The 27,604-nt window shown below is 46.8% G+C and overlaps 1 protein-coding gene across 3 annotated transcripts in view; it reads right to left on the bottom strand.

The window, feature by feature from the left end:
• INSR (insulin receptor) overlaps positions 1-24,303 on the bottom strand; it is a 134,970-nt gene extending 110,667 nt beyond the window's left edge. For 2 of the 3 annotated variants that reach the window (XM_082379800.1, XM_082379802.1), the window contains exons 1-2: positions 23,653-24,301; positions 5,447-5,998 (exon numbers count right to left, since the gene is read on the bottom strand). In XM_082379800.1, the coding sequence (XP_082235926.1) occupies positions 5,447-5,998; positions 23,653-23,752 (652 nt within the window). In that variant the 5' untranslated portion in view covers positions 23,753-24,301. Of the gene's footprint in view, positions 1-5,446; positions 5,999-23,652 lie in introns of all 3 variants that reach the window. The other variant, XM_082379801.1, reaches the window with a different exon arrangement.
• Between the last annotated feature and the right edge of the window lie 3,301 nt (positions 24,304-27,604).

Raw genomic sequence — 27,604 nt, 5'->3', positions numbered from 1 at the left:
AGAAAAGAGTGGATATACGTATATGTATAACTGATTCACTTTGCTATACAGCAGAAACTAACACAACATGGTAAATCAACTAGTCTCCAATAAAAGTTAATTAAAAAAAAAAAAGAGGGGATGAGAAGGGCTATAGGAAAAAGCAGCCAGAATGTTGGCAGGGGCAAATTCTAGGGCATCTCCCCACCACAGCTTTCTTTGTTCTCTGCAGTTCCCCAAATTTCCACAATGAGCCAGGAAAGCACAACGGTTAAGAGGTCAGATTCTGAGTCAGAGTACCTGGGTTTTGGGTTCAAATCCCAGCTCTACTACTTACTAGCGATGTGACCCTGGGCAAGTGGCTTAACCTCCTGGGGCCTCCAGGACCTCATCTGTAAGGAGGAATTGCTAGGAGAACTTGCTGCAGTATGGTAAGCAAAGCAGTTAGACCAGTGTCTGGCACAAAACAAGCATTCACTGTCGAGAAGATTCTGATTATTACAGTACCAAAGGCAAAGTTAAAAAAAAAAAAAATGGAGGAAGAGGAAAACAGTTTCAATCTGAAGCTCAAACCTCTGCCTAAAAGCAAACCCTTCAAGAGAGAATGCACGTGCACTTAAATAGGTAGTGTTTAATACAAATAGAGCACCTCAGCTTTCAGAGACTCTGAAACATGAATGGAAACTCAAACTCACGAAGGAGAGACTCGCCTCCCTTTGCCTCCTGCATCTGCCGTATGTGGCATCACCGACCGGTTTCCTGGCACCCATCGTGCCCCAGACTCACCCACCCCTCTGACTGGCAGTGAGCAGCTGGGGTGGCCTCCCAGGAAAAAAAAAAAATGCCAGTGGGTTTGGCTGGGGCAGCTGGTCAAGCAAGCCCTGTGGTTTCTGGTCCCCCCCACCACCAAAAACCCAGAGCTTGGGGTCCCCAGAGCCTTGGAAGCTGAGGCACCAGGTAAGCAGAGCGATCTTTCCTCTGGGGCCATAGGTCCAAGCACTCAGCTCTCATCAGCAGGTCACACGGTGGGCTTTCCTCTGCCTGCCCCAAGACCAAAGTCAGAAATGGAGCCAAGCTTTGGCAGACACTTACCCAGTGGCTGGTCTGCCCAGAAAGGGTGGTGGATTCATGGCGTCTAGGAGAAGCTTCCAGAAAATTCACAAAGTGTCACGGGCTGGGATAAGTGTACCCCGTGCATCATTTCATTTAGCCCCCAAAACTGCAACCCTGACAAGCAGGTGCCATAATTATCCTCACTCTTCAGATGGGGAAACACTGGTTTGGTCCAGCTCGTGAGCCATGACCGGCGAAACAGGACTCCGAACAATTCTCGTAACCACTTGGAAATGGGTCCAGTGAGGCTGACCTTCGGGTCTTTATGACACACCTATGTGGGGGGAGGGGAGATATTTTCTGAAGACTAGTTTAGGGCTTCATCCCATGCTTTCACCCACAGATCCCCCTCTTGTAACTCTCCCTACAAGTTCATTCAGTCACATATTCAATGTCTATATTTGCCATCAGAAGGTCCTCTTCCAAGGAGGCAGGGGCTTGCCCCTCCTGTGACCCTGAGGACCCCAATGCCTGGCACATAGTAGGTTCACAATAAACACATTTTGTGACCCAGCTCACAAAGACTCCATCTCCACTCTGCCCATCCAAGGCTCCTTGCATTTGGCCTCCGTTGGCATCTCCACCCCAAATATGTAGACAGAGTGATGGAGAAGAAGCATCTCAAGACACACACCACAGTGCCCTTCCTTTTAAATACTTTAACCACTGAGAACCTTCTTTTTCTCTCTCTGCCAAAAGCAGCATTGTTTTGGGATCAGGTGGAAAAAGGGACATTTTAGAGAATGTTTAAACTGGGTTCAGAGGACAACCCAACAACTTCATCCCAAATGCTGACCAGATCTTGGATGTTTCCAGAACCTGGCAATCATGCAAGAAAAAGGCTCAAGGAGGTGCTGGAGAGGATTCTAGGGGAACTGAGGACTTGCTGGACAGTTTTCACAGGTCTGTGTCTGTTGCCTAAGACAGGGAAATATCTTCTAAAGGCTCATTTCGGTCTGTTTAGCATTCAAAAATCCCATGATAAGCCTTCCAAAGCCACAGCAACAAGAAACATAAGCATTTTAAAAGCCAGAAATGTACACTCAGGTTCACAGCAGCATTATTCACGATAACCAAAAGGTGGAAACAACCCAAGTGTCCATCGATGGAAGAATGGATAAACAAAATGTGGTCCATCCATACAATGGCATATTATGCAGCCCTAAAAAGGAAGGAAATTCTGACACCTGCTACAATATGGATGAACCTTGAGAACATTATATTCAGTGAAATAAGCCAGACACAAAAGGACAAATACTACATGATTCCACTTATACGAGGTCCCTAGAGAAGTCAAATCCATAGAGACAGAAAGTAGGATGGTGGGGGCCAGGGTCTGGGGGAGGAGATGGGGAGTCAGTGTTTCATGGGGACAAAGTTTCAGTTTGGGAAGATGAGAAAGTTCTGGAGATGGATGGTGGGGATGGTTGCACAACAGTGTGAATGTACTTAATACCACTGAGCTGTGCATTTCAAATGGTTAAGATGGTAAACTTTATGTTATGTGTATTTGACTACAATTAAAGAAATTGAAGGGGAAAAAAGCCTGAGCTGAGTTGTACTTGATAGACAAGAGTGTAGGTTCAAAAAACAATCATTTCTTGACATCTGTGACCAGGACAGGACAACGCTTCCCCTAGGGGACACCACCACTGATTACAAACCAGGAGCAAACATCGATGCCAGATGCCAGGAACAGGTATCCGGCAGGTCTCCGCCACAGCCGTACGTGTAGAGCCACACCTTCTCCAGTGATGAAACCCCCAGTGCTGGAGAAACAAGCCCTGCTCTCAAAAGCACAAGATAAAAAACTTAAAAAATAAAATAAAAACACCTGCTCAAAACATCAGGGACATTTTTGCAGATAATACCATCCTGGATATTTTGACTAAAATGAGTACAGAAATAAATCCACAGAGGAATGCCTTAAATTATATCTCAAGATATGTAAGCCTGGAGCATTTCAAACAAGAACCTGAATTTGGAAAACAGAGCATTGAGATAAAAGACTATTCACTGTTCTCCCTGGTACCCCAGCTAGAAGTAGCTCACCCGTCTTTAAAGAGAGGGGGGCACACACACACACAACACAACACACACAAACACACACACACACACACACAATTTTTGTGTCTCAGACGTGGTGCAAACCCCAGCCATCTTTTCTTAGCTGTGTGGCCTTAGGCAAGTTAAGTAACCTCTCCGGTCTCTAAAACAAAGATAACGGAGCTCCCCTTGCAGCTGTGTGTCCTTGTAACATGGTAGGTCCTACACAGCCTCTCCTCCCCTCACCATCAGAGAACACCACCCCCTCACCTCCAAATTCATCTGGATGGTCTCTCCCATCCAACTTATTCACCCACACCCCGACCCCCACCCCCACCTCGAAGTCTCCCTGTTCTACGAAATTCCAAACCCACAGGTGGTCCTCTACTTGAGCCAAGACTCTGCCCCAGCTTTGATCCTTCTTCTTGGTCATAGCTTGGCTTCTCTGTGTCCCTGACCTACCGACGTTCTCAAGATTTTTCCACAATATAATAACCATCGTTCCCTCCTATATCTACAAACCACCAGATTCCCTTTTCCTTCACCAACCAACCACTCAAAAGAGAGGTCTCCACTCTCTCACCTCCTGTTTCCTCCCTTCCAGCATTCACAGAATGGAAGGACTCCCTGGAGCTCGAAGGAGTCCTCCCTGCTGAGTCTAGAGATTCTACTCATGACTCCCCCTGTGTGGTTTCCCCATAGCTTTGGGCTCAGGTGAGAAGACCCTCCTTTCTACCTTCCCTTATCTTTTGTGATACAACCCTTCAGCCACCCGCTCACTTTCTCCCGCCTCCATCTCACATTTGCTAAGTCTTCCCAGGGAATTTCACAACGTGTGAAAAGAGTCAATAAAACAATAAACAAGTAACGAGTGTGTGTGTGGAACTAGACTTCCTGGATGTCAAAACATTATAAAACTATACGTATTAGAATAGTAACAGCCCCGGTGCAAGGAAAGGCAGACATATTTATGGATACCTAGAAACAGACCCCAAATCAATGACGAACAGGTAAATTTCTGCAATACCTGGGGTTGAGACCCCAACTAGTTATTTGGGGGGAAATGGATACCCTTTTGAATCATGCACACAAACAGGTCCCAAATGCCCAGGACAAACATTTTTTTAATGATAATAATTAAAGTTAAGATAGAAAATTTGGAGGAAAAAAACGTTCATTTTATGCATAGAAAGGGACTTTCTATGCATAAAATAATGAGAGGCATGCAAAAACCCAGCTCTGAACTCCATAAACATTTTAAGCTTCTCTGGCAACTGACAGCCAGAGTATATTCGTCACTGAACAAAAACACCTGAAAACATAACTGGCAAAGAGTTAACAGTCTTCGCTATGAAAACGACATGCAAATTAATACTTCAAAAACCACTAAGGTACTAAAAGATAAATGGACAAAGGATATGAACAGGAAGAGAAAACCCAAATGATAAATAAACATGTTTTAAAAGGTTCAACCCTGATAGCAATCAAAGAAATGCAAATAGAAACAATGACAACACACAAGCCCCTCCTTCCAGCAAATTATGAAAGATTTTTCAAACAACACTCAAAGCTAGCCAAGGTGTTCCCTCTCAGCCAATGCTAGGAGGAGTGCCCGTTGGTACGTTTCCGGAAAGCCATTTGGCAATCGGTATCAAGAAACTTTGACCCAGAAATTTCACTTCTGGAAAAGCAAAACCCGAAGGAAAAAAAAAAAAATGTTCGATAAAGCTTCGACACCAAAATGTTCATCCCCCTTTGTGGAAACTAGAAATAATCTAAATGCCCAACGACAGAGAAAGTTAACTAAATTCAGACACAACAGAGCCACTAGCAGGAAGTATCCCCCAATAACTGTGAAATAAGGATGTTTTGCTTTTATCCTTTACACAGTTCTTTTTCCAAATGTCTACCACAAGCAGTCATACTTCTAGAATCAGATAAGAAATACATTTGCTTTTTTTTTGTTTTTGACAATAAAGCCCATTCTCATCTGGTCTCTCAAGCAAGAGGAACATTCGACCATCTAGCTCAGGAATTGGCAAAATCTGGCCCAACACTTGGTTTTGTAAATAAAGTTTTATTGAAACACAGCCACGCCCACTTGTTTATTGCACCTCCTTGCAGGGTGGCTGCTTTCCCGCTCCAATGGCAGGGCTGAGTAGTTGCAACAGACCGCAAAGTTTAAAGTATTTATCATCTGAGTCTGCAAAAAACGTTTGCCACCACCTGAGCTAGTGAATGTCTCCAGCTTCTTTCTAATGAACAAGCCACGAGAAATGGCTTAGAACCCCCGAGAACCTCAACGTACCTTTCTGGCAGTGGCTGTGCGTCCAACACCGCTCCACAAATTGCCCGTTGATGACGGTGGCAGGGCAGTTGGTCTTGCCCTTCGCGGTGCCTGGACAAATGTCCCCACACTCCTCATTGTCGTCTTTGTTCAGCACGATGTAATTATCCTCCACGGAATCCAGGATGCGAGACCAGTCGATAGTGGCCAGGTAGCAGAGTTCATTGTTCTTCTCGATGCGGACGGAGCCCCGGGTGATGTTCATCAAGTTGTAGAGGCCAAGCTCCTTCAGGTGAACCATCTCGAAGATGACCAGCGCGTAGTTAAAGAAGAGGCGGGAGCCCCGGATGACCGTGAGGTTGGGGAACAGGTCCTTCAGGCTCTCCAGCCCGTAGACCCGGAAGAGCAGCAAGTAATCAGTGATCATGATGAGCTTGGGGAAACTGAGGTCTCGGAAGTCCTCAGGTCTCGTTTTGAACATCAATAGGATCTGCAAATGTCCTTCGATGACCGAGCAGTTGGCCAGCTCGTGCAGCCGGGTGAGGTTATTCCGGATATCCATGCCGGGGCACACTAGAAGGGCAAACAAGCAGAGAGCAAGACAGGTGAACAAACACCCCACGGATGGTTCATAAGAATTAGTGGCAGGGCCAGCCACGTGGGCATGTGACCTGGGTCCCACGCCCGCTCAGAAGGGCCCTGCCCTTGGCTTAACGGTCTTCCGTCTTGAAATCCTTAATTATTTTTGAGTGAAGGGTCCCAAGGTTTCATTCTGAACTGGACCCTGTAAATTCTACAGCCAGCCCGGTTCAGTGGCTTTCTCTGTAAGGTGTCTGTGCCTAAGTAATTACTCCTGAAAGGCAAATCATAATAATAATAATTCCTTTGGCAGTACCCATCAGAAGCCTTAAAAGCATCGCATCAAATATGATGCAATGAAGACATTGGGATTACAGGGGATTGAGTAATGCAGCAGGTGTGGAAGGAGAAAGGGGAGCCGTCCCCAGTGAGTCGGCGTGGAAGATCTTCAGGAAATGGATGTATGGGGATAAAGGTGCCCACATCAGAAATGGGGCAAGGGTGGGGCTTCCCTGGTGGCGCAGTGGTTGAGACTCTGCCTGCCAATGGAGGGGACACGGGTTCGAGCCCTGGTCTGGGAAGATCCCACATGCCGCGAAGCAACTGGGCCCGTGAGCCACAGTTACTGAGCCTGCGCGTCTGGAGCCTGTGCTCCGCAACAAGAGAGGCTGCGATAGTGAGAGGCCCGCGCACCGCGATGAAGAGTGGCCCCCGCTCGCCGCAACTAGAGAAAGCCCTCGCACAGAAACGAAGACCCAACACAGCCATAAGTAAATAAATAAATATTAAAAAAAGAAAAAAAGAAAAAAAGAAATGGGGCAAGGAGAGCTGACTTTGTTTTGTCAGTTCTCCCGCTTTCCTAACACTCCTTCCCAACCCGCCCTCCTGGCAGGCAGCCAAGGTCTAATTACCTTTTACCTGGGTGTGGCAAGGGCTTCCCAGAGAGTCTGATCTCCCCTGCACAAACACCCTGCACACCCATTCTCCTGCAGGTGGCCCCTCCCTTGCTCTGACACCCTCTATGTCTCCCCATGACCCTGCACTTTCCTCTCGCGGCCCTCAAGGTTCTGCCCCTCCATCCCCTGCACCACGTGAAACAGGCCTGCCCACTACTCTCCAATTCCAAGGGGGCCTTCCAAGCCTTCCCTATAACATGACCTATGAAGAGGAATGAGTGAAATAATGCAGGCACCCAAGCAGTGGCTGGCACACAGTAAGTGCTCAATTAATTTCAGCTATTTTGTTATTGTTTATTTCTCCCAAACATATCACGGTGTAACCTCTAGGCTCTGTGCCTTCATTCCCCTAGACCAGGGTGGGCAAATATTTTCTATAAGGGCTCAGATAGTAAATATATTCAGCTTTGCAGTCAGTCTCTGTTTAGACTACTCCACTCCGCCATTATAGCTCAAAAGCAGCCAGAGACAATGAGTGGATATGGCTGTGTTCCAATAAAACTTTATTATAAAAGCAGGCTGTGGGTTGGTGTTTCCCCCGGGATGGTAGTTTGGTGACCCTTGCCTTAGTCCAACAAAGTCCAACAGAACTTCTGCAGTGATAGAGATGTTCTATATATGCACTGGCCACTATGGAAGCCACCGGCCATTTGTGGCTGTCTAGCACTTGAAATGTGACTGATATAAGACTGAGGAACTGAATATTTGATTTTACTTTAGATAGTGTAAACAGAAATAGACACATGTAGCTAGTGGCTACTGGACTGAACAGGGTAGCCCTAGTCCCTTTGACTGTCAAAGTCCTTTATACCTTAGCTCCCTATTTCGAAATGCAGCTCATCATCCTTCAAGATCCAGTTCAAATGCCACCTCCTCCAGGAAGCCTTCTCTGACTTCCTTTCCTCCATATACTTATTTGGATCTTTCCCTCCTCCTGTGTTCCTTATATTGGAGTTAACATTCAGTAGAACTGAATTCTTTAGACAGCCTCTCCTTGCCAAAACACAAACACACACACATACACTCACTCACTCAGAAATTAGAAGGCAGCTTCAACGGGACCAGGATGGCAGTTCCAGCCCCACACACTCATGCCACCCAAGGCTGAGGCTCCCAGCTTCAGTCACATCAACAGCATCTACATACAGAGGTCTGGACAGGTACCACGCCACTGACACCTCCCAACAAGTTTTATCCGCACCCCACAGGAGGGAAAACTGGATCTCTAGGAGGCAAAGCCAATCAGCCAAGGACATACGACCCACCAGTAACATTCAGGGTTGCCAGATTTAGCAAATAAAAATGCAGGACGCCCAGTTAACTTTGAATTTCAGATGAGCAGCAAGTACATTTTAGGATAAGTATATCCCATGCAATGTTTGAGACATACTTATCCTTAAAAATTACTCATCATTTATGTTAAATTCAAATTTAACTTGGTGTCCTGTATTATATCTGGCAGTATACAGCTTAGACTCAGCCACAGGTCTGGGCTTCTCAAGCCTGAGCCTCACACTCTATGTTTTACACACACACACACACACACACACACATGAAATTGTGAAATTGATACAGGTACAAAGAACACCAGCCCACCATCCTCCCCAAGTTGTGTCAGAACCAAAATCAGATATGAATATACATTCAAAGATTAACCAGCTGTTGGACATCCAGGAAATGTAAATCCAAACCACAATGATACCACTTCACTCCTACCAGGATGGCTAAAATTAAAAAGACAGACAATTACAAGTGTTGACGAGGACGTGGAGAAATCAGAACCCTCATACATTACTGGTGGGAATGGAAAATGGTACAGCTGCTGTTGTGGAAAATAGACTAGCAGTCCCTCAAAAGGTTAAACAGAGAGTTACCATATAACCCAGCAACTTCACTCCCAGGTAGATACCCAAGAGAAAGGAAAACATAGGTCCACACAGAAATGTGTGTGCAAATGCCCATAGCATCATTATTCATGATAGCCAAAAAGTAGAAACAAGCCAAATGTCCATGAACTGACAAATGAATAAACAAAATGTGGCATGTCCATGCAAAGGAAGATAATTCAGCAATAACAGGGGAGAAGCATTGACACCTGCTACAACAGGGATGAACCTTGAAAACATCAGGCTCAGTGAAAGAAGCCAGTCACAAAAGACCACGTGTGGCATGATTCCATTTACATGAAATGTCCAGAATAGGCAAATCCATAGAAAGTAGATTAGTGGTTTCAAGGGGCTTGGAGAGGGGGAAATGAGGAGTGACAGCTAAAGAGTATGTGATTTCTTTGGGGGGTGATGAAAATGTTCTAAAATTGATTGTAGTGATGGTTGCCCAACTCTGCGAATGTACTAATGTACTAAGAACCACTAAATTTAAACTTTAAATGGGTGAATTGTATGGTATTGAATTAGATCTCAATAACGTTATTAAAAAATTAAACGACTATAACTGTAGGGGACAACAAAGAACTGCTTTTTTTTTTTTTAATCTCCAATGACTCTAACTCAACTCATGAAAGCTGTATGTGTCTCTATTAGTCTAAGACAACAGAGCAATTTACTGCATGAACAGAAAATACCCAGAGGATGTTAGAGATGGTGCCAGCAATAGATGTCAGACCTTGTACTGGCTTTTAATACCTCTGGGTGGGAACTGAAAGATGCTTCAGGTCCTTAGTAAGTGACACCTGGTTAATCACCACTCTACACACAGGTAGGGAAGGACCATGACAATCGCGGGGGGGGGGGGGGGGGGCGGGGGTCCTGGTGACCGCTAATAACAATTACCATGTAAAGCACTTGGCCATGTTCTGGCAGACACATTCTCTTGATGAATTCTCAAAATAATCCCAGAGGAGGTGGATAAACGAAATGTGGTCCATGCCCATTTTTGTGACGAGCAAATCAAACTCACACAGGCTGAGTTTTAAGGGGTAATGCTATGATGTCCACCCAGCAATTAAATGCAAAGTTTATGCTTGAACTATGTTACAGTTTCTCCGTCTTTGTTCTTTAAAAACATACCAAAAAAAAAAAAAATACCAAATTAAGAAGCAGGTGAATCTGACTTAAATAAGGAAACAACGAAATAATGTTCATGCAGTGACAACCTGGAGGAAGCTTGTTAAAGACAGTTTCCTTTGTTCACTCCTTCAGCAACTATCTGCTGAGGACCTGTTTCTGCTGTTCCAAGGGCTGGAAGTGCTTCAAGAAATAGGACAAGCAGGATAGGACAACAGGATAGGGAGATACATGTATACATAGAGCTGATTCAGTTTGTTATACAGCAGAAACTAACACAACATTGTAAAGCAATTATACTCCAATAAAGATGTTAAAAAAAAAAAAAGGAATAAGACAGAGGCTGCCCTGGATCTCACAGACTACTAGTTGCTATTAACTACCCAAATCAACTGAAAGTATAACTGAGGAGGATATCTCAGTTATTCAAGGACAGCTTCAGGGGCTAGAAGAGATCATGAAAATGAGCTATTTGACTAAGTCCAGGACAATCAAGGAGGGCTTCTCGGAGGAGGTAACACCAGGATTAAAACCTACACAGATAGTGCAATAAGTTCTGCCTACTTCATTGGAAGGTCAAGAGCTGTAGCTTGTCGCTGTAGGTCACAAGGGTGTGTAGGGCCTAGAGCAGCCTTATCCAATAGAAACATGATGCGAGCCACACAGAATTTAAAATTTTCTCTATAAAGGTAAAAAAGAAACGGTGAAACTAAATATTCTTAATTTAACCCAATGTAGCCCAAAACTTCACTTCAGCATGTAAGCAATACCAAAAAAAAAAAAAAAATCTATGGGATTTTTTTTCACACTATGCCTCCCAAATGCCACGTGTTTTATACACTTGCACCAGGTCTCAATTCAGATGCTTAATTTTGATCGGAAATACTCAATCCGTATATGCAGATTTCACAAAATGAATCCCTGAAAAGGTAGGTTCTTTGTATCCCCAAGTTGTTCCAAGCAAAAGAGTTGTTCAATAACAGAATCAAGCAGTGATTTTTTTGACATTTCAATCAACTGATGTTAAATAAGACTTTACAGTTACAGTTTTTACATTTAAAAGAATTAAAGTTAAATAAAAGTAAAAATTTAGTGGCCCTGGCCACCATTTCAAGAGCGCCATGTGGGTAGTAGCTGCCATATTGGATGGCACAGCTATAGACCATTTCCATCAAAGCAGACCGTTCTGTTGGACAGTGCTGGTCTAGAAGTTCCCCCTCGGCCAGCAGAATCTAAGAATTTTCCAGAAGGAGAGAAGACTGACATGAGAGCCATCTTGGAAAGTGTCTCCTCTCCCCTGGTTTTCTCTCTATCATGAAAACAGCAAAGAGGTACTAAGGATCTGGGAGAGAGGTATCTAGAAGATTCTGAAACTCCTTTACAATGCTAAGAGTTATACTTTCTGCTTTCAAGCCTGAACGTACTCATTCCTTAGTCTCGACATTCTTCAAACGCTCCCTGGTGACCTATCTGGGGCCACACGTTCCTCCCAGCATTCCTTCCTGTCTTAACACGGCTTCTTCCAAAATTCAGGCATCCTGGCCAACAAGCCTTGGGTTCAGGTGTCAGGCCATCACCCACAGCAGTTTCAGGGCATGCTAGAAACCCAACAGATCTGGCTTCCCACTCCAGCATGGGCACCTGCCAGCTGCATAATCCTGAGCCATAAACTCAATCTCTGTGTGCCTCAGTTTCCTCACCTGTAAATGATGATGGTCGCATGACGAAAGGTATGAAGAACAGAAGAGAACTGGGGTCTGGCCACGTGTACATATTAGTTCTCCACTCTAAGACACATGGAACCAATTCCCAGATTTATTCCCTTCATAAATTAGAACTTGAGCACACCAAGGTACCAGCTACCCTTAAGATTCTCCGCCTGCCTGCAAGACTGGCTCTTAAAATTGACTTCAGGGGCTTCCCTGGTGGCGCAGTGGTTGAGAATCCGCCTGCCAATGCAGGCGACACGGGTTCGAGCCCTGGTCTGGGAAGATCCCACGTGCCACGGAGCAACCGGGCCCGTGAGCCGCAATTACTGAGCCTGCGCGTCTGGAGCCTGTGCTCTGCAACAAGAGTGGCCGCGATAGTGAGAGGCCCGCGCACCGCGATGAAGAGTGGCCCCTGCTTGCCGCAACTAGAGAAAGCCCTCGCACAGAAACGAAGACCCAACACAGCCATAATAATAAATAAATAAATAAACAAATACTTTAAAAAAAAAAAAAAAATTGACTTCAGCCAAGAAATCCCCTGGCGGTTCAGTGTTTAAGACTCTGCGCTCCCAATGCAGGGGGCACGGGTTCGATCCTTGGTCGGGGAAATAAGATCCCACATGCCATGGGTTGCGGCCAAAAATAAAAAATAAAAATTGACTTCAGCCGGAGTGTGTGAGATGGATTCTGCTGGAAACTGCTGGAAACGGAAGGGCAGTAAATACCCCGAGGGTGCAGGCAACAGGCAAACTGTCGCCCAGATAGATTTTCTAGAAGAGGAAAGAAATTGAGGCTCAGAGAGGAACATGTCCTCCTCAAGGTCACAAAGCAAGGAGGAGACAGAGTTGGGATTTAAACCCAGTATATTAGTCTACTGGGGCCACCCTAACAAAGGACCACAGACCAGGTGGCTTAAACAAGATACATTTATTTTCTCCCAATTCTGGAGGCTAGAAGTCTAAGATCAAGGTGTCAGCAGAATTGATTCCTTCTAAGGCCTCTCTCCTTGGCTTGTAGACGGCCGTCTTCTCCCTGTGTCCCCACGTGATCTTCCCTCAGTGTGTGTCTGTGTCCTAATCTCCTCTTATAAGGACATCAGTCTTATTAGAGACCACCCTAATTATCTCATTTTTACCTTGATTACCTCTCTAAAGACACTATCTCCAAAGATGGTCACATTCTGAGGTGTTAGGGTTAGGACTTCAACACGTTAATTTGGCGGGAGGGTGGGGGGGGGGGACACAATTCAGTCCATCACATAGGTCCCCAGGGCACCAGCACCTGTGCCCTTAGCCATCACACAGGGTTCCTCAAAGTGTGCTCTGTAGACCAACAGCATCAGAATCACCTGGGGCGGGGGGGGGTGGGGGGGGGCAGGTGTATGTTAAAATGCAGATCCCTAGGCCCAGCTCTAGACCAAATGAATCAATATCTCTGGGAGCCAGGCCCAAGAATCTGCATTTTAAACAAGGTCCCCAAGGATATGGTAAGGCCTCAAGTAGGACAGACGTACCGTCTACCCAACCTGGGCCACCTCTCCAGCAGGGGCTCTTTCCAGCTCCCATTCTTCTGCCCAACCCATTCCTCTGAGCACTTTGCCCCAGGATCAATGCCATCGGATGCCTTCCCTGGGGCTGTTGATTGTTGTTAGAGGGAACCGCATAAGCACGGTGGACCGGCCCCCACGAATTTCAATTTCGAAGAAAGCTAGACCCACACCCATTTATTCTACCTGAGTTCCTAGATGCTGTGTTTCAGAGCCCCTTCTGACCTCAGTTCTTGTCTTGGTCAGCTTGGGCTCCAATAACCAGATGCCATAGACTGGCGGGGTTAAACAACAGACATTTATTTCTCACAGCTCTGAGGCTGGAAGTCCAAGATCAAGGTAGCTAGCATGGTCAATTTCTGGTGAGAGCTCTCTTCCTGGCTTGCAGACGGCCGACTTCTCACTGTGTCCTCACATGGTCTTTCCTTGGTGCATGCGTGCAGAAAGGGAGAGATCTTTCTCTGTCTCCTTCTTCTTTTACGGTCATCAGTCCTATCAGTTTAGGGCCGTCCTCTTATGACCTCGTTTAACCTTAATTACCTTCTAAAAGCTCTCTCTCCAAATACAGTCACGTTGGGGGTTAAGGTTTCAACCCATGAATGGGGAGGAGGGAGGTGGCCATTCAGACCATAGCAGTTCTTTTTCAGCCAAACCTTTTGCTCCTAACTTCAAGCCATTCTATGCTCTCCAGGACCTGCCCCCTCTGGGCTAGACTTTGCTTCCTGCTTTGGACAAACATGTATCAATTCCTTCTCCAACCCATACTTAGAGTATGGTTTCATTTCCGATGCAGTCAATGTTTCACTAGAATGCACCTCCAATGTGCAGACCAATGTCTATGGGGACCCAGACAGATATACCCGGTCTGTACTGAAAGGGAAGGAGAATGGGGTGGGTGATGAAGCCAGAGAGGGGACGAAGGAGGCCTCTGACCCAGTTCCGTAAGGAGGAAGCAGGCATCCATGGGTGAACAGGGGGAAGAAGGGTGCTTGGGGCACAGGAAGCAAATGCAAGCACATGAAGAAGAGGGAACCCCAAGGAACTGCAGTCATGAGCTTGGCGAAGTGAGATTGCACACCACACAGCTGAGGCCAGGCTCCACTGCCAGGGGAACGGACCGAGCTGGCAGCCATAGAACGACCAAAGCAGGAAGTAGAAAAATCTCTCTGGCAGCAGGGAAGAGAAGGTACTGGACGAGGCACTCTGGAACCACCTCTATGGCATGGCCTAGGGGGCCTATTATGGGGGTGGGTACAAGGAATTAGCATCAATGGGACTTGGTCCCCAGGGAGGTGGAGGAGAGGGGGAAGAAGTGAGGGTCTTCTCTTAGTGAACCTGGAGAGGACCAGATAGGACCAGTTGAGGGTGGCAAGGACAACAGGCTCAGTTTGGGGCATGTGGAGTCTGTAGGGGCTTTGGTATGCTCCCAGATGTGGGTCCAGTGGGCACTGGGAAGATGTGGATCTGGAGCTTGGGAAAAGGGGCGGATGCTGGCTGAAGGGATGACAGTAGGTGATAAAACCAGGAGGAGAAAAGGATGGAAGCAAGGCGTGCCTCTGGCGAGCACAATATTTAAGGCCAGGGAACCAGAGAGAGGACCAAAGACCCATAGTCATCCTGACACCAACACCTTCTACAAGCCTGTCTGAAAGCTCTGGAACATCTAGGCTAATTCCTCCAGTCAGTTCCATAGTTCTGTAACCCCAAGGACCTCACACATCAAACCACAAGATTATAAGGGGCTTCCATGACATTTCAGGAGTCCTACCTCCTCGTGTACACAAATAAGGATGGAGAGTGTCCACAGAAGACACCAGAAAGAAAAACCAAGAGAAGTCTTGCAAGAACAAAAAAGTAGCAGATGTCCTCGATACAACGTGACTGGATATAATTAGGAAGGAACACCTCAGTGAGAAGTCATCCCTTTTCTGATCTTCTGTAAGGAAACAGGATACATCTTTGAAAACAGATTAGCAACAAGAAATCAGAGAAAGGCCATCAGAAAACAGGTGGAGCCCTGCCCTCTATCCCTTTGTGTCCAACCACTACCTTTTTCCGCACTGTTAACAAGCACAGTTTTTGGAAAGTACCTACGTTTTCCACATTACCACAAAGGCACAGGAGAGAAGCAAGAATCTCCCGCTAACAGGCTGCTCTTCCTGAACACAAAACAGAAGCTAACCTATAAACCTGATGGGACACCACACTCTTAAGGAACTGAAAGAAAAACTCAGATTTGAAATCAAATTTTATTCCTCATCAGCCTGCCGTGAACTCCCACTGGAACTCATATCCAGTCTGCACTGGGCAACACAGAACAGCAAATCTTGCTCTGCCAGAAACAAAAATATGTTTCTAAAACCCCTGAAAGCCACTGGGGCACTCCCTGGCACCAGGGTCAGCAGAACACGGGGGACCCCTCCTCAAGACACAGGCCGGGGGTTTTGTGCCATCTTATGAAGTTTCCGAGAGGTAAACCAAGGATTTGTGCCCCGATGAAAGTATGACAAAAAGGGCGTATGCATTCAAAAAGGATTCTACACGGACGCTGACAAACCCAATTTCACAAATTTTAAACCTCAGTGATAGGAAACCACCTACAGCAGATTCTCTTTGTTTATGGAAGCTATTTTCTACAATGTTCTCAAGAACACTAATTTGCAAACCCATCAATACCCTAACCTTGTTGTATGTGTGTTTCTGTTTAAAAACACCTTATTTAATATACATTGTTGATTCACTAATCACTATATAGTTCACGCCTGAGCAAAGCTTATCCAGCAAATGTATCTTCTCCGGAAGGTACATCACAGCCTTCTAGTACTTAGGACCCTAGACAGCACTTCAGAACTATGCACGCGGACCATGGTAAACAACAAAATCACCAACAAAAAGCACAAGTAAGTGTGAAAAACATGGCACTAAATACACCACAAAAAAGGACATATTTGGGGAACCTTCCTACACTGTTGGTGGGAATGTAAATTGGTGCAGCCACTATGGAGAACAGTGTGGAGGTTCCTTAAAAAACTAAAAATAGAACTACCATATGATCCAGCAATCCTACTCCTGGGCATATACCTGGAGAAAACTCTGATTCAAAAAGATAAATGCACCCCAATGTTCATTGCAGCACTATTTACAGTAGCCAAGACAACCTAAATGGAAACAACCTAAATGTTCATTGACAGATGAATGGATAAAGAACATGTGGTGCTTATACACAATGGAATATATTACTCAGCCATAAAAAAAAAAAAAGAATGAAATAATGCCATTTGCAGCAACACGGATGCACCTAGAGATTATCATACTAAGTGAAGTAAGTCAGATAGAGAAAGACAAATATCATGTGATATCACTTATATGTGGAATTTTAAAAAATGATACAAATGAACTTATATACAAAACAGAAACAGACTCACAGACATCAAAAACAAAGTTATGATTACCAAAGGGAAGGGGGTGGGATAAATTAAGAGTTTGGGATTAACAGATACACACTACTATATATAAAATACATAAACAACAGGGACCTACTGTATAGCTCAGGGAACTATACTCAATATCTTGCAATAATCTATAATGGAAAAGAATCTGAAAAAGGATATATACACATATGTATAACTGAATTACTTTGCCGTACACCAAAAACTAACACAAAATTGTAAACCAACTATACTTCAATTAAAAAAAAATTTTTAAAGGACATTTGTTTTAATCCTTGGGGATTTATGAATTCACAAGAGGAGAGATGCAACAGGAAGGCAAGATGTCACCTTGTTTGATCTGAGCTGGAACATGCATGTCAGATGATTCCAATTTTTTGCCACTTGGTGCATGTCCAGGAATAACCATTAAAGCGCTATTTATTTTGGAGTTACAAATAAATTTTAGTGAATAGGGTAATTCACAAATATGGAATCCAGGAATAATGAGAATCTTATGAGTACTTAGGTTTTCAATTTTAAGAATATTGATCCAATTATAAGATACTTTCAAAAATATTTTAAGTTAATTTTTATTGGGGTATAGTTGATTTACAGTGTTGTGTTAATTTCTGCTGTACAGCAAAGTGAATTGGTTATACATATACATATATCCACTCTTTTTTAGATTCTGTTCCCATACAGGTCATTACAGAGTATTGAGTAGAGTTCCCTGTGCTATACGGGAAGTTATTCTTAGCTATCTATTTTATATATGGTAGTGTGTATATGTCAATCCCAATTTCCCAATTTATCGCTCCCCTCCTTCCCCCTTGGTAACCATAAGTTTGTTTTCTGCATCGGGGACTCTATTTCTGTTTTGTAAATAGGTTCATTTGTACCATTTTTTTACAGGTATCACCTCACACCACTTAGAATGGCCATCATCAAAAAATCTACAAACAATAAATGCTGGAGAGGGTACGGAGAAAAAGGAATCCTCCTACACTGTTGGTGGGAATGTAAATTGGTGCAGCCACTATGGAGAACAGTATGGAGGTTTCTTAGAAAACTAAAACTAGAGCTACCATATGATCCAGCAATACCACTCCTGGGCACATATCCAGAGAAAACCATAATTTGAAAAGATACATGTACCCCAATGTTCATTGCAACACTATTTACAATAGCCAGGACGTGGAAGCAACCTAAATGCCCATCGACAGAGGAATGAATAAAGAAGATGTTGTACATATATACAATGGAATATTACTCAGCCATAAAAAAGAACAAAATAATGCCATTTGCAGTGATATGGATGGGTCTACGGATTGTCATACTTAGCGAAGTAAGTCAGAAAGAGAAAGACAAACATGAGATACTTTTTAAAGTCTAGCGAAAACTATAGGGATGGAGAAGGATCAGTATTGCCAGGGGTTCGAGGTAGGGATGGCATAACGATAAAGGGATGGCCGGAAGGAGTCTGGGTGATGATGGATGGGACACTTCTGTATCCTGACTGTGGGGACAGCCACACAACTCTATGCAGGGGCTAAAATGCAAAAACTGTGCCCCCCCCAAAAAAGTCAGTTTTACTGTATGACCATTTTAAAAATAAAAATGTTTAAAGATACACACCGGGCTTCCCTGGTTGGCGCAGTGGTTAAGAATCCGCCTGCCAATACAGGGGACAAGGGTTCGAGCCCTGGTCTGGGAAGATCCCACATGCCACGGAGCAACTAAGCCCGTGCGCCACAACTACTGAGCCTGCGCTCTAGAGCCCGAGAGCCACAACTACTGAGCCCACGTGCCACAACTACTGAAGCTCACGTGCCTGGAGCCCGTGCTCCGCAACAAGAGAAGCCACCGCAATGAGAGGCCCACGCAATGCGACAAAGACTAGCCCCCGCTGGCCGCAACTAGAGAAAGCCCGTGCACAGCAACAAAGACCCAACACAGCCAAAAATAAATAAAATAAAAATAAACAAATTTATTTTTTTAAAAAGTCACACAAGAAAAAATAAACTTTAAAAAAAAAAAGGAAAAAAAATTCACTGGCCAGTACACTTATGTTAAAAAAAATTTTTTTTTAATAAATAAATAAAGATACACACCAAACTGATAGTGTAGTCATTTCCCAGGACAGAAATGCAATGGTTTTAGGGACAAAGGGGGACTCTGGTTTTTTCCTCTCTATACTTTCATAATTTTTTTTGCAATGAGAATGCACTACCTGTTATTATTTTAATTTGAAAATCATAAATACGGCTTTTTAAAGATTTTTTTTGACGTGGACCATTTTTAAAGGCTTCACTGAATTTTTTACAATATTGCTTCTGTTTTATGTTTTGGTTTTTTGGCCGCGAGGCATGTGGGACCTTAGCTCCCCTACCAGGGATCGAACCCGCATGCCCTGCATTGGAAGGGGAAGTCTGAACCACTGGACCACCAGGGAAGTCCCATAAATACGGTTTTTAAGTTGCAAAACATAAACCAAGCCACCCCGATGTGTTCCTTAATAGAAATTAACATAAAGGGGGGTCTCAAGAGAACATCTCATAGCGGATACCACTTTCTTTTGGTACTGGAGACAGGGCCAAGAGCACGGAATGAGGATTCAATGCCAAGAAGGCTGTTTAAACAAATACATCCAAAGATCACACACACACACACAAACACACACACAAGGAGGGAACATCACTGTTATTTTCTCACCATCGGAACCCATACATTCAGCACAGCAAATGGTATAAATTTCTTTACTACAGCTTGCTCTGTAAAGGGGAAAACACAACATCCCTGGGCGTTTCATTTAACTTGATTCATTCAAAGTTGTATCGGGGACCACACAAGCTATGAGGCATATGTCATCATGATCCTCAAGGAGTTTGTTCTAAATCAGGAGTTGGCAAACTTTGGAAAGGGCCTAGGTGTAAATATTGTTGGGAGCCACGCGATCACAACTTTTCAACTCTGCCTTTAGAGCACAAAAGCAGCCACACATGATACATGAACGAATGGGCATGGCTGCGTGCCAATAAAACTTTATTTACAAAAAAACTGGCGTGGGTGGGCAGGATTTGGCCCCTGTTCTAGATAAAGACTTTGACCACATATAAATTAAAAACTGAGTGAGACAGAGAGAGTCAAGAGTAGGGAATGGCCCTCTATGAAGAAGGGGCTAATATCTTAGTCCAGGAAAGGAACAGAGGAAAGGAAGAGAGAGGATGGGAGAAGTCAGACACAGGTGAAAACTCACCAGGACACCGTGCCTTCCAGTGGGAGGCAAAACCCAGAGAAGTCAACTGGGGTGAGGCTACAATTGGGAGGTGAGGGATGACCTTCTCTAGTGCCATGGGCAAAGCGATGGAGACACAAGCCAGATGCCGTGGGCAGAGCAGTGGGTGAAAAGGTGAGAGAGCAAGGGCGGTGAGGACCCATTGGGGGGGAGGCTTGGCAGGGGAAGGTGAGAGGTAAGTGGTGAGTAATGGGGCCCAGGGGAGTATTGAGCGTTTATAGGCTGAAAAGAGAAAGGCTCCTGGGTGGATGGAGATCCCTGAACAAACAGAGGGGAGAAAGCAGGGGACCCAGGTGGGTAAGTGTCCTAGAGAAGGAAAAAGTTATCTCCCCAAATGCAGTAATTCTCAACTCAGGACAGCTGGCAATGTCTGGAGACACTTGGTGGTCACGACTTGGAGAGGGGAATTGCTACTGGCGTCTAGAGGTGAGGGACGGTGCTCAACATCTTAAAATACACAGGACAGCCCCCTGCAACGAAGACCTATCCAACCGCATAAGTCGAGAGCACAGAAGTCGAGAGGTTCTCCTCTAATCAAAAAAGAAAGGAAGTCAACGATGGAGTGGAGTGAGGTGGGGACTCCAGGGGGCTCACCCCAATGACCTCTATGAGTAAGTGGGGCAGGGGCAAGGGGTGGGTCACCAGGGGGGAAGCAAAGACTGGGAAGAACCCCGGGGAGGTGACCCGGCGAGTGGAAGTTCTGCTCTAAGGGTCCCGGAGCACACAAGAGAACACACAGGAGAAACATCCGATGGGATCTGAAAGCAACATCTCACACCTCACCTAACCAACTCACTGCCCACCCCCCTACCCCCGCCAAAACTCTGTGGGTTTTCACTGTCATTAATCTCACTTCGCCTTCATCCTCTGACTTTGGGTCATCTCGGGCCAGAGTGGATCGACCCGAGGAGAAATGGAGGGGAAAGCCATTGCTTTCAGTTCAGCCAAGCCACAGAGACTCCAAGGGGGGATGAAGTGGGATGGCACATACCATGTGACATCTCTGAGTCCTCAGTCCTTAAAAATCCCATTGATCTCCCTCTACCCCACCCTCACCCCAGCCAGAATGCCATATTGGTTGCTGTTGGAGATAAGCCATCTGTGAAGTTTCACGCCCCTCCCCAAACCTCCAAAGGGCATCACACGTCATCTATTCAGTAGTATTTTGTTAACCTTTACCACAGGGGTTGGGGTGGGGAGGCTCAGACTCCAAAGAACCTTTTATTCAGAAACCTTTTATTAACAGACTGGGGTTCTAATCTCAGCTCTGCCATCTCGTCAAAGTTCCTCACCTTCCAAAAGGACAATAAACCTTACCTCAGAGCATTGCGGTAAGGATTAACTGAGATGACCTATGCAAAGTGTATAGAACAGCGCCCGCTGAGCGGTTGCTTATATTCTCGTTAGTTAGGAGTTATCTGGAGAATAAAGCAGCTGTGACTTGGACTCCTGGGATAGGAGTTGAATCTAGAACAAATATTTATCAAATACCTACTAGGTGCCAGGGACTGCTCTAGGCTCTGGAAAGGTAGCAGTGAACCAAAGAAACATAAACCTCTGCCCTTGTGGAAACTAAACAAGTAAGAAGCGGAAAATCCACCTACGGACCCCTGAAAGCCCGGGCACAAATCCACCATTAATTACCAAAGCTACCAGGAACAGAGGAGCAAGGAAACATACAGGGGTGAGCACGGACACACACAGGCAAAGCCTAACAACTGGTCTCGGACCTTTTTAACAAGACCCTAAACCAACTGCCACCCTTCCTTCACGGAGCACCCACTGTATACCAGGGTGCTTGGAGACATTGCCTAACTGGCAAAGGTGCTCAGCAAACCCGGTTTGGCAACTCCAGAGCCTGCGTGTGCTTTCTCACGCCCCTCGCTCACCGTCAGGGAACTCAGGAGCTTCGGTTTCTTCCCTCCTTGAACCCCTTCCTCATCATGACTGATCTCCTTTTATGGCGAGATCTGAAGAAGTAACCCAACAGATATTTTGAAAGCAGGGCCTCAGGCATCATGGTGGGAAACCACAGCTATATTCTCTTAAACGATTCTTCCGTCCTTGACCTGCAGCCAGGAAGACCTGCTGTCAAGCCCAAGAAGGATGCTGGGATTTGCCTCTGGTAGCTGCCAGCCCAGGGACACTCAGGAGGGAGGCTTTGGGGGCTGGAATGACCACAGGTTAGAGACCTCCCGGAGCTGACAGGTAAAAGGGCAGAGGAGGGAGGTTATTAGGGGGACATGGGCCGTGGGCAGCAGTCCAGAGCCTTGGGCCCTGGCACCACTGGAGAGGTTCGTTCTTCCCTCTGGCACTGACTTTGGGGCAAGTGAGTTATGTGTCCTTCCCGAGCCTCACTTTACTCCCTACGAAATGGACCAACAACGGTATCAGCCTCGAGAGGCCTCCGCAAAGGTCCAGAGAGAAGGGGCTTCCCTGGTGGCGCAGTGGTTGAGAATCCGCCTGCCAGTGCAGGGAACACGGGTTCGATCCCTGGTCCCGGAAGATCCCACATGCTGCGGAGCAACTAAGCCCGTGAGCCACAACTACTGAGCCCACATGCTGCAACTACTGAAGCCCACGCGCCTAGAGCCCGTGCTCTGCAGCAAGAGAAACCACCGCAATGAGAGGCCAGCGCACTGCAATGAAGAGTAGCCCCCGCTTGCCGCAATTAGAGAAAGCCCGCGCGCAGCAACGAAGACCCAACACAGCCAAAATAAATAAATAAAATAAATAAATAAATTTAAAATAAAAAAAAAAAAGGTCCAGAGAGAGGGACTTCCCTGGCGGTCCACTGGTTAAGACTACCCCTTCCAATGCAGGGGCTGCGGGTTCGATCCCTGGTCGGGGAGCTAAGATCCCACATGCCTAGCGACCAAAAAAGCAAAACGTGAAACAGAAGCAACATTGTAACAAATTCAATACAGACTTCAAAATGGTCCACATCAAAAAAATCTCAAAAAAAAAAAAAAAAAAAAGGTCCAGAGAGATAAGACTGACCAGCCCGTGGCATTTGGTGACACTAACTACAATAATCATTAAAGCCGACACTACTTCTGCTACTACAGCTGCGCTGTTGCCAAGGCGCTAGAGTTTGCCTCCGGATATCTGGAAACAGAACCCAAGAGTGTAAACATGGACCTTAAGTCGGGGTAGCCATGGGTCTAGATACGAGAAAGAGGGGGGGGGGGCGTGGATTCTACAGTTCCCCGCCCCGGGCAGCGTCACCTACCAGCAGGGACCCCCAAGGGACCCCCTCCCCAGTCCGTCACCCACGACTCTGGCTCCAAACCGTCTGTGCCCCGGGAATTTGGCTGTCCGAGAGTGTCCAATAACCCCACTTCTCGGAGGAGACTCAGGACGCGTGGCCCGTCTCCGGAGCCAGTTGGGCTCGGAGAGGTCCAGGCACAGGTCCGAGGAGCGCTCGGGGGAGGCGCCCGCGAAGGGGCGAGCACTGGGGCAAGGTTCCTCCAGCCCGGAGCCCGCACGCGGAGCGTGGAGCCGCGAGCCCAGGCGGGCAAAGGCCAAGGTCAGCGGCTTCCCGCCCCCCGCGAGGCTGGAGCTACAGTCCCGGCCACCCGCCCTCCCACGGAGGAGGGCTCTCAGTCCACAGCAGGGGTTCCATTCTGGCAAAGGGTCCCCTCCCCACCGCGCTGGTCCCCGCCCACTCCCGGACCCCCAGACTCACCCTCTCCAGGGTACAGGTGGCCCGCGGCGCCCAGCAGCAGCGCGGCAACGGCCACCAGCAGCGACACGGCCGCCGCCCCCCGCCCGCCCCCGGCGCCCATGGCTACGGGAGCGCGGGGTCCGGATGGATCAGAGCGCGCGGCGCCGGCCCGAGGGGTGCATGCTCCAAAGCAGCCGCCCGAGAGGCGCTGGGGGCCGCGCGTCCTTCTCTTCCACGCGGGCGGCCCAGGGGCCGCAGCCTCCGCCCGGGAGGGTCCTTGAAACAGCCCCAGGAGGGGTGCGCGGCCTCCGCCGCTGCAAATCCGGCAGCGCGGCCCGGTGGAGGCGGCCCCGACTCCGGGCCACCGCGGCCCGGGCCCCGTCCCGCGATCTCAGGGCCCCGAGCCCCGCGCTGCGCCCCTGCCTCCCGGCTCTCGGCCCCGAGCGCTCGGGGGCTCAGATCTTCGGACGCGCGAACAAACGGACGCGCGGACAAACGGACGCGCGGACAGGCGGGCGGGCACCTGGGCAGGCGGGTGGCGAGCGGGCGGCGGGAGCGAGGGCTGCTCGGCCCGTAAACAACGCGGCCCGTCAGCTGGGCCCCGTGCGGGCCGCGGGAAAAGGCGGCGCGGATCCGGATTCGGAAGGGACTCGGCGCCCGGGAGAGGCCCGAGACGGGTAGAGGGAGGACCGGCAGGGGGGAGGCGCCGCCCCGCCCCACCCGCCAGAGTCCCTATCCTGGGCCCCGCGCTGGAGGCCCCCGACGCGCCCTAGGCGAGGGGGCGCCACAGATCCCTGCCCAGCCGGAGCGCCCCTTCCAGCCCCGTGACTCCCGTCTCAGAGTCTGGGGGCGCCCCAGATGCCCGACCCAGCGAGACGGATCCTGTGTTTAACGTTTAGCTATTTTGTTCATAATGGGACTTTGGAAAATTCATTTTGATTTTTTTTAAATATTGCATTAAAATATTGTTTATCTAGGTTACTCGGTTTTTTATTACTCCCTTAAATGTTGCGCTCGCCTCCCCCTCGTCCCAGTCCCGCCAGCGAGTCTGGTCCTCGAGCGCGCGGGCGCCCTGTCCTACCCCGACTGCTCCCCCGCCCAGCGCCAGGCCCCTGGGGACAGCCACGTGCACGCGCGCCCCGTGCGCTCAATGTACTGGTAGCCTGGGCCCCTCCGCGCGGTCTGTGGTTCAAGTTGGAGAAATGACCCCTTGGAGAATGTGCAGAACCTAGCCAAAGTGCAAACCAGGCGCTGGAGACCTTGGATATGACACAAGTGGACACACGCAGTTTTCAATACTGCAGACCCAGAGTCCTCTCTCTGGATCAGCCTCACCTGTATGATGCATGTAACCACTAACTGCAGGTCAGATTTGGGGAGTCGCAGGAGAAATAAAGTATGACAAAGCACCCAGCACAACTCTTGTCTGAGGGCATTCGTTCTTTCTCTCATCTACTAAAACAAATATTAATTTGCCAGGAGCTGGGCCCACTGTCCTTTTAACTCAAACCTATTCCTGCCTTCCCATCCCTCCAGAGTCTGGCTTCACCTCTCTGTTCCAATGAGCCTTCCCTGACCACACTTTGCAAACGCTCCCCATCCCTTCCTCCCTTTGTTCCCCTCCCTGTTCTTGACCGCATGCCAGTATCCTTACCTGAAATTCTGAGTTCTTGTGTGTCTTCGCCCCTCCCCGGGAAGGCAGAAATCTTGTCTGTCTTGTTCACTATTTTATACCCGGTGCCTGACATATCCATTGCTTCATAAATATTTGTTGAATGGAAGAATCAACATGCAGTAAGTAATGGGGATTTGCAGGGAGCAAAATAAACACACCATCCATTTCCTTGTAGACCTCACAATCCAGTGGGGGAGAAGGCCATTAATTATACATCAGATGTGTTATAAGGTGGGGTGGGGAGACACTGAAGGATCCTCCGAAGAAGTGATTTTTGAACTGAAATCTGAGGATGAGGAGGAGCCAGCCCAGGGAAGCAGCAGGGAAGTGTTCCAGGTAGAGGGAACAGCATGTGCAAAGGCCCAGAGGAGGACAAGCCGGTGTTCTCACAACTGAATCAGGCATTGTAGCTGGAGCACAGAAAGAAAAGAGGGGAAGCCGAGCTAGAAAGGGTAGAATCTTGATATGCCATGTGAAGGGCTGTCCCCACCACCACCTTTATCCTGAAAGCAACGGGAATGCATTAGAGGGTTTACACCAAAAGGTTAACACAATCAGATTTTCTTTCCAATAATATCTCACTGTGGACAATGGGGCAAGAATGGACCCACGGAGAACAGACGAGAGGCAACTGCAGTCCCAGAGTACCAAGAATTGTGGGTCTGATCAATGTTGTTCCCCTTCTTTGGGGCGCTTCCCTCTGATCCACAGGGGCCCCCAAAAGCCACCAACAATTCCAGGCCAGTGGCATTTGCTGAAATTCCAGGGGACGTGATGCCCTCTGGAAATCTTTCAGGACACAAGACTTCCATGTTGGGTATAAAGTCAAGAGAATCATTGTAGTTGTGACTTGCTGGATGGAAATGAAGACACACCCACTTCCCGAAGAAAACTCATTGTTTCTTTTGTAAACCACCGTGCCCCCCCCCAAAAAATACAATCATCTAAAAGTTGAAAGTCAACCTCTGCCTTTTATTAAAATCAATGGAATGGAAGTAGAAAATCACCATTTGCTAATCTCCAAAATAATTGGTTCTGGCCAGAGCCATCACGAATGCTAAGTGATGGTTGGAAGTCTGAAAAGTAACAGAGTATCTCCGCGGTCTGCAAGTATCTCTGCAGGACGCTTGTCAATAATAAAAGAAAGGAATAATAGTAATTTCATGGAGGAGAAAGCTGGCTTAACTAAATGATCAAAGTTGCTCTTGGATTTTCTTCTGTAATAAAAGATATTACTGGAGCAATTGGGGAAGACTGAAAAGGGTGTGTCAATTTGACAATGGTATTGTATCAATATTAATTTTGATCATTGTACTGAAGTGATGTAACAGAATGTCCCTGGCTTTAGGAAATACACACTGAATGAAGTATGTAGGGGTTAAGGAGTATAATATCTGCAACTTACTCTCAAATGGTTCAGAAAACAAAAATGAGACAGAGATGGAACAAAGCAGATGTGATAGAAAGTGTGATAAAATTGGTAAATCTGTGTTAAAAGGATTGATTGCACTATTCGTGCAGCTTTTCTGGAAGTCTGACATCATGTCAAAATTAAAAGTTTTGAAAAACCATTTGGGACTTTTTGTTTGGCTTTGTTTTTCTCAGATTGGCTTTGGTCTGATATTTAAGCACACCATACTTTGAAGGCATGATGTAATGAGAGAGATCTTTTCATCGTTCATGAATATAAACACCAAATACTCTACTTTTGTTGTCCATCAAGGAGGGCTAAGGGAGGCCCACCACCACCCTGCTGGGGTCTTCCTTTAGCAGGTCCCTCCGGGACAATCTCACTCAATCTAGCAGTTTTTTGTTACATTAAAGCAGGAAACCAAATGTAAATCCTGACTCCTGTGTTGTCATGGAAACCTGCTTTAATACATTACATTTAGGAGTAGGGGGGGAAAAACTGCAAACTGATTTCACTTGTGAATAACAGTGCAAAAACACAGCAGTGAGAATTTACCAACAGAGTCAGGCAGAGGATTGAAAGAACACAACACCTATACCAGGATTAAGTGGACCTTGGGCCAGGAGGGCAAAGATGGTTCAATGCTAGGAAGTCTAGTCATCAAGATCACAGTATTCGTAGGTCCAAGGAGAGAAGGTGCAATAACATCTCCATGCTACTAAAAATGTATTTGATGAATTCCATAGCCATTCAAAAATGAAACCATAAGACTCTGCAATGTGGCAATTTTGTTTTATAATTGCAAAGTAAGGAAAATCTCTTTAAGCAAGATGCAAATCCCAAATCTAAAATCTAAAAATAGGGACTTCACTGGTGGTGCAGTGGTT

This window comes from Balaenoptera borealis (assembly GCF_965194805.1).
Source record: "Balaenoptera borealis genome assembly, chromosome: 2".
Taxonomy (NCBI): domain Eukaryota; kingdom Metazoa; phylum Chordata; class Mammalia; order Artiodactyla; family Balaenopteridae; genus Balaenoptera; species Balaenoptera borealis.
Note: the sequence above shows the minus strand (reverse complement) of the source record. Positions and strands in the feature narration are given on the sequence as shown.